We start from the raw sequence: 7,529 nt of genomic DNA on the forward strand, positions 1-7,529 counted from the left end.
GAACCAAAACATAAAACAGAAGCAATATTGTAACGATTTCAATAAAGACTTAAAAAAAAAGAAGTAGGAGGCTGGAATCTAGGAATCCTGAGTGATTCAAAGTTCTGCCACTTCTTAGCTGTGTGGCTGCCTTTGGCCTCAGTTTTTCTCATCTGAAAAATGGGAATAATACTTGTTTAGGAGGGGTTGTGGGATTAAAAGAGAAAATGCACAGGGTTGGGGGTAAAACAGATGCTCAAGGAAAATGAATTATTATCAGTATTATTACATTCCAGGCTTGAGGGCTTATGCAAAGATGAAAGCTGCTGAGAAAAAAGAAAACTGAGATCCATCTGCTTGTACTGATATGGAAAGACGTCAAGACATGCTACTAAGTGAAAAAAGCATGTTTTATAGCACTAGATCTATAATCCCCTCATTCATTCATTCAACAAATACTTTGAGCTCCGATCAGCACTGTTCTAGATTCTGCAAATTCAGCAGCGAACAAACTAGACAAATATCCCTGCTGTCATGGGGCTAGTATTCTAATAGGGTGAGACAATGAATAAATAAGAAAATACGAGGAAGTGGTAAATGATGTGATGAAAATAATTCAGGATCATGTTAAAAATCCTCATGGGTTAAATTCTAAAATTACCCATGCCAGCATTTTTTTTTTAGAAAACAAAGTACAGAGGCATTTAACTGTGGTTACTTTGGGGGGAGAGGCTGGAGGCTTGGGACTGGGAGACTTGTTTTTCATTTTAGCCTTTCTGTAAACTTCAGCATTTTCTTAAATGTGTGTGTGTTACTTTTATTAATTTTTTTTAAAGTGGCAACCAAGTGTAGCTGGGTAGAGAGCGTTGAGCCATGTTTTGTTTTCTTCCTCCATTCTTTCTGGATTTTTCATTTCTTTTAAACAAGTATAGTAGGAGCTATAATTATCGGGTTTTTCTGGGGCGGCTGGAGAATCTCGCCTGCCAGAGAGCTGGGTAATCTAAATCGCCCACAGCGGAACTGCTCAGGGATTGGCAATTTGTGTAACAATGTTGAACATTTGAGGGTTTTATTTCTAGGATAATCCTCCCCCCCACCCCCACCCCCAAACACAATTTTTACCAGTTACAAAACCCAATGCCTCATCCGCGAGGCCATTCCCACGTGGAAGTCTTGACTTATCAGAGTTGGATTCTTAAGCCAACATTCCTCAACCAGAGGTGTCGCAGAAATTTTTAGTTTCGGACCTCTACAAAGCAGCTTCTCCGGGAAGCTGATTTGTGGGATCAGGCCGAGGGAAGTAATAAGAGGCTGAGAGGAGTGGCTACCTTGCTCCGCCCTCCGCCTCCGCCCACCCTCTCAGAGCGGACCATCGGGAAGGAGTGCATCTTCCTCGTTGCCATGGAGAACGCTGGGAGGCGGGGAGAGAAATTGTGCAAGAGGGAGGGGCGTAGTGACCCCGGCGGCTGGGATGGAGCTTGTGAGAGGAGGAGGAGAAAATCCAGCGAAGCCTAACGATCCGGCTCTGCAAAGGCAAAAACAACCCGAATGAGCCAATAACTGTGAAAAGGTCTCAGCGAGACCTTAACCATCCCCCGCCCCCGCAAGCATCTTTCTTCCTCCCTTCTTTCCTTCTCTCCCTTCCTTCTTTCCCTAAACATCTGCCTGCTTCCTTCAAGAGTGAAATAAAATCACACGTGGTGAGTTAAAGTTACACGTGTTCATTTTTATACTTTTATATTAAAGTCATTAGTTTACAGGTTTTGTTGTTGCGATATTTCTTTTAACAGTTCTAGTTCGTTATAATTGGTCTCTTTTGTAATCCCATGGATGCAATTCTATGCGTTGAAAAGCTATCCTGAAAAGGGTCTATGGCACAGAAAGGGTTAAGGATTCCTGGACTGGAGGGCCCAGAAGAGGGTGGAGGCCAACTAGTAGTTTGGGGGTGGCAGGCAGTATGACCTTTCTAAAATGATGACCTTTGAGGTGTAGGAGATTGCCAAGAGGAAGTGGGAGCAGAACATTTTGGGTGTTGGGAACAGCAAGTGCAAAGGCCCTGAGGTGGCAGTAAGCCTGTGTGTTGGATGAACAGTTAGGAGGCAGGTGTGGCTGGAGTGGAGTGAGGAGGAGAGGAAGAGAGAGGGAAGTGGGGAGATTTAATAGGGCTTCGTGGGCCTCAGAGTTACCTGGGAAGCTTTGCAAATCCTGGTCAACACGTCCCAGGGATCCTGACGCACTATGTCTGTGGCCAAGTCTGAGGACCTTCCATTTAATTTAACTTACTTTAATGAACATTTCTTTTCTTTTTTGGCCCCTCCGCAGGGTTTGTGGGATCTTAATTCCCCGACCAGGGATTGAACCCGCGCCCTTGGCAGTGAAAGCGCGGAGTCCCAACCACTGAACCTCCAGGGAATTCCCTTAATGAACATTTTCGATTGCTAAAAATCTAAGGAATCCCAAAGGATAGAGAGTGAAAAGTACATGTCTCTGCCACCTCTGGGGGTCCCTAGTGCCCCTCCCCAGACACAGCCATTTTGGGCGGTACTTATATACGTGATGAGTAAACATATGCACCTAGACCCTTTGGCCTTCGCATGCGCACACGCTCACACGCACACGTCAGACTGTTTCAGATTCAAATCCAGGTTCCAATACTTCCTGGCCATGTGACCTTGAGCAAGTCATTTTATTTCCTCAGCTATAAAATGGGAATGATCATCATATTACCTGTCTCATAATGTTTTGGTGAGTTAATTTCATGAGTTAATTCGTAGAGAGCACTTAGAAAGATGCCTAGTACATAGGAAGTGCTCCATAAAAGGTGATTCTCAGTCACTTCTTTTTTTCCATAGCTGCCTAGTATATATCACTTTAAGAACAGAGCTGTGCAGTTTAGTCAATTACTACAAATGAACAATTAGGTTCATCTGAGACAGGCTGGGACCTGGGACCCTTTGCTGCAGCGCTGCCACGCTTGCACCTGGACACACGTCTCCTCCAGCAACAGAATACAAGGAAACTATATGGGACTAAAAATAACTGCGTGCATGCGCAGTTAGGGCAAATGCTGGACAAAAGATACCAAAAAAATCCAACTGCCACTTTTGAAGAGCCCAGAACAAAAGCAGGGGGTCTGGAGCAAAAACAGGGTACTGCGCACGCCCCCTGCACACAACATCACCTAAGGGGTGGGCAAACCACCTAAGCCACCGCTCCAGCCGGACCCCTGGACACACCCGTACCCTCACCCCATGTAAGGAACAAGCTCGCCCCCCAACACCCTGGCCCCAGGGAGCGAGCCAGCAAGAGAACGTGTTGTTTGTTCTCTCTCCCCTCTGCTGCCGCAGGGGCCCCAATAAAGCCTTGCCTGAATTTCTTGTCTGGCCTCTGATCAATTTCTATTGATCAAGGTCAAGAACCCTGGTCGGTAACGCATTCACTCACTCAAAAATATTTCTTGGGCACCTACTGTGTGCCAAGCCCCACACTGCAGTTGGTGCAGAAAGACCCTGGTACCAAGGTCTCCACCCACACATCTCGGTATATAGGTAGGAACTGCTGGTACCACAAGTCACGCGATTTTAAAACGGTAATATACAGTGCCAATGGCTTTCAAAGGGACTGTCCCATTAGCACGCCCACCTTCAGGGCTTGGCTGGAACCCGCACGTTTAGGATGGCAGGTTTGGGAACTGCTGCCTTTCCTGGGGTAAGGTGCTGACGTGGGCTTGGGCTTTGGCGCGGGCGTTCAGCTTGGAAGATAGGGCCCCTGAGAGGCCCGGGGCGCGGCCACACCCCTGTGGGGGAGGGGAGCGAGGGCGTCCCGAAGGGAGTGGACAGCCCCCTTGTCAGTCTTCCCGAGTCCCGGAGTGTAAGATGAGAAGGGGGTAGGTGGGCCTCATCCTGGGGGAAGGCGAGGAGGAGCTTCCTGCGCGCGCGCGCTCCTAGGCATTGAGCGCTCGGGCTGGGAGGTGGGAGGTGCGTCAAGGTCAGCCTGGACCGGGGTGGCAGCCTGCCTAGGGGCGGGAGACCCTCCTGGGGAACTGGGCTGCGGCCTCCAAGCGCCTCGGCCATATTGAATAGCCACGGCTGAGCCTTCTTTGTCTGCGAAGTTCTCTCCCAAGTTCCAGGCACGTCCCTGGAACAGGAAGAGCCTCCGGGCAGCCCCTGTATCGCAGCTGCAGCCGGGACACCCGTTTGCAGCTTGCGGTGGGCTTGGAGCCTCAGGACTGACCTCATCCCGGCTCACGTAAGCATCCTGGAAATTGATCCCCACCAGTCCTTGAGGGGAGCGGGACTTGATCAAGACCAGACTCGTTGCAGGCGGAGAAATTGGGAGGGGAGACTCTCCCGGCGGCGCCACCGAGACCCCACCCTCACCCCCAAGACCCGGGGCTACGAGTAGTTTGGGCTCATTGCCCTCACCCCAGATTTCACCCTGGAGATTTTAAAGACCCTCGAGAAAAGCCATGTGGGGGGCTGGTTCCCCTGGGGCTTCCTCCCATCCCCCGACTGCCTGATCCTCTGGAGCGTCCCCGACGTCTGCAAAGATGTGGATTTGGACGTCCTCGTGGAAGCCTTGAAGCCTGTGGGGACCTTTAAGAAGATCGGCAAGGTGTTTCGCCGGGAGGAGGACTCCACAGTGGGGATGCTGCAAATCGGGGAGGACGTGGACTATTTGCTCATCCCCCGCGAAGTCAGGCTGGCGGGAGGCGTCTGGAGGGTCATCTCCAAGCCCGCCACCAAGGAGGCGGAATTTCGGGAGCGGCTGATCCAGTTTCTGGAGGAAGAAGGCCGCACCCTGGAGGATGTGGCCCGCATCATAGAGAAGAGCACTCCGCATCCACCCCAACCCCCCAAAAAACCCAAGGGGCCCCGGATGAGGAGAGTCCAGCAGATGGTGACCCCACCTCCCCGGCTGGTCGTGGGCACTTATGACAGCAGCAACGCCAGTGACAGCGAGTTCAGCGACTTCGAGACCTCCAGAGACAAGGGTGACAAGGGCCACAGAGGCACGGGGCGTGGCAGGAAGGTGCGCAAAATGCCTGTCAGTTACCTGGGCAGCAAATTCCTTGGGAGCGACCTGGAGAGCGAGGATGACGAGGAACTGGTGGAGGCCTTCCTCCGGCGAGGGGAGAAGAAGCCCAGCGCGCCGCCAGCCCGCCGCCGGGTGAACCTGCCAGTGCCCATGTTTGAGGACAACCCGGTGCCCCAGCTGTCCAAGGCGGACAGGTGGCGGGAGTACGTCACCCAGGTGTCCTGGGGGAAGCTGAAGCGGAGGGTGAAGGGCTGGGCACCGAGGTCCAGCCCAGGGGTGGGCGAAGCCTGGCAGGCCTCTACCAGGTTGGAGAGGGATGGCGTATCAGTGCCACGCAGCGCCAGCCTGGGGGATAATGTGGGAAATGCAGGAGACGGGCAGGTGCCTGAGAGCCCCCCAAGACGGTGGAGGCCTAAGATCAACTGGGCCTCATTCTGGCGTCGCAGGAGAGAGGAGGCAGCAGCCAGGGCTCAGGGGGCAGAGGCTGTAGATGAGCAGAGAGTGGAGGCCGTAGATAATCAGAGAGTGGAGGCCGTAGGTGATCAGAGAGCAGGGGCCATGGCTGTCCAGGGGGCAGAGGCCATGGCTGTCCAGGGGGCAGAGGCTGTGGGTAATCAGAGGGCAGAAGATGCAGATAATCAGAGGGCAGAAGCCCCAGCTGTCCAGAGGGTAGAGGATGCAGATAATCAGAGGGCAGAGGCACCAGATGTCCAGGGAGCAGAGGCTGTATCTGAGGAGGCAGAGGCCATATCTGACCAGAGGGCAGAGACCCCAGCTGTCCAGGGAGTTGAATCCTCGGCTGCTGGGAGGGCCCTAGGGGTCAGCCCGGGATCTAGGACCCGGAAACAGGTCAAGACAGTGAGGTTCCAGACCCCTGGACGCTTTTCCTGGTTTCGAAAGCGCCGGAGAGCCTTCTGGTACACTCCCCGGTTGCCCACCCTGCCCAAGAGAGTCCCCAGGGCAGGCGGGGCTAGGAGCCTCAGGGTCTTGAGGGCTGAGGCCAGAGCAGAGGCAGAGCACGGGGAGCAGGAGAACCAGCTGTGAGGAGAGGGCAGGGGGGCCACGGAGGACCTCGCCACCTGCCACAGTATGGGCCACTCAGGGTGTGTCCCTAACTCCGACCCTTGGACAGAGGTGCTATCTCCGTACTTGAAAATGGAGGTACAGCAAGGGCTTGGCAGTGCCCCGCGCATCTCCATCTAACACCCCTCTTTGTTTTCTTGTTAAAATTGTGGCTCTCAGGCATTGATTTAATTTTGTTTTCTCGTGGCTTGTGGGATCTTAATTCCTGGATCAGGGATTGAACCTGGGCCCGGCAGTAAAAGTGCCAAATCCTAACCACTGGACCACCAGGGAATTCCCCATGCATTGATTTTTTTTTTTTTAAATATAGACTCTTTATAGTAACCCAAGGAATGTAAATAAAGAAACCCATACAAGGGAGTCGCATCACCCATGATTTTAACTTCTTCATATGCAATTCTGGGTGCTCAGCTTGAAAAAGGGAGAGAGGTGAGGGAGAAATTCCTTCCTCTTCTCCTTTTTCTTCGCCCTTTCGCCTGCACACTTAAACTCACTGCCTCCTGGAACTTAAAAAGAGGGCGCAGGTCAACATGCAAATAAAAGTGTTTACAAACTTATTTCTTGGCTGTGGACTCGGCAACTGAAGAGTGCTCCAGGGTGGTTTTGTCATACCCTTGTGTCCCCTCCCCTCCCCCCCTCCATGACGGCGACTTGTGTTTAAGTCACTTTGCTTGCCATCCCCACATTCCTGGGTTCTGCAGTCTTGGTGGGTACAGGGCCCGCAGTTTACATGCTTTGTCACATCTTGGCTACCAAGTACAGAGTCATCATCTGGGAAACGTGGCCAAAACGCGGGTTCTGGAGCCCTTTGTGCCAGAGCTGTGAATTGCTGGTGCAGGCTGTGAGGCCCAGGAATCCGTTTTGATCAAGCCCCACAAACGTCTCCTGGGGCAGCTTGGCTCCTGGACACACTGAAAAAACTTCATTGCAGTAGGAACAGGGCAAAAGGTGCGTTGTGGTGTGGTAGTGAGCAGTACGCTGTGACTGGCCCTTATAATCGGGAGACATCAGGTTGCTACATGCTGTGGGAGCTGGGGGACATTTCTCTGTGTTGTTTTGTGTCCCTTCACCCAACCTCACTGGGGGAAAAACACAGCAAATGACCCTGGCCCAACCTCGATACAGGTAGGAAAAAAGGGAATTCTTGGAGGGAGGTCTGAAGGTCACCTGGGTCCTCCTGAAGCTGCAGTCCTGGCCTGAGCTTCTTAGACCTGACTCAGTAGAGCTGTAGGGCTGGTTGGGGGTAGGGGGGGGCGAGAATATGCATTCCTAATAAGTTCCCAGGAGACGGGGATGCAGCTGGTTTCAGGACCTTATTTTGAGAACTGCGGCAGCCTGGCCGAAAGTTCAAAAAACAGGCGAAGCTTTGAAGTTTCAAGGCAGTGGACCAGTGCCCGCGCACCTTTAGTGCTCAAGAAGGGCCGTTATCC

At 52.4% G+C, this 7,529-nt stretch overlaps 1 protein-coding gene across 1 annotated transcript; it reads left to right on the top strand.

The window, feature by feature from the left end:
- The first annotated feature begins 3,861 nt into the window (after positions 1 to 3,861).
- CCDC8 (coiled-coil domain containing 8) lies at positions 3,862 to 6,399 on the top strand. Its single transcript, XM_004330148.4, has one exon. It carries the CDS (start codon positions 4,627 to 4,629, stop codon positions 6,058 to 6,060), a length of 1,434 nt encoding a protein of 477 aa, XP_004330196.3. The 5' UTR covers positions 3,862 to 4,626; the 3' UTR covers positions 6,061 to 6,399.
- The last annotated feature ends 1,130 nt before the right edge of the window (positions 6,400 to 7,529 follow it).

This window comes from Tursiops truncatus, chromosome 19 (genome assembly GCF_011762595.2).
Source record: "Tursiops truncatus isolate mTurTru1 chromosome 19, mTurTru1.mat.Y, whole genome shotgun sequence".
In the NCBI taxonomy this organism is placed as follows: domain Eukaryota; kingdom Metazoa; phylum Chordata; class Mammalia; order Artiodactyla; family Delphinidae; genus Tursiops; species Tursiops truncatus.

Excerpts from the sequence above, each read along its gene's own strand:
- CCDC8 (XM_004330148.4), top strand. The coding sequence starts at position 4,627 with ATGCTGCAAATCGGGGAGGACGTGGACTATTTGCTCATCCCCCGCGAA.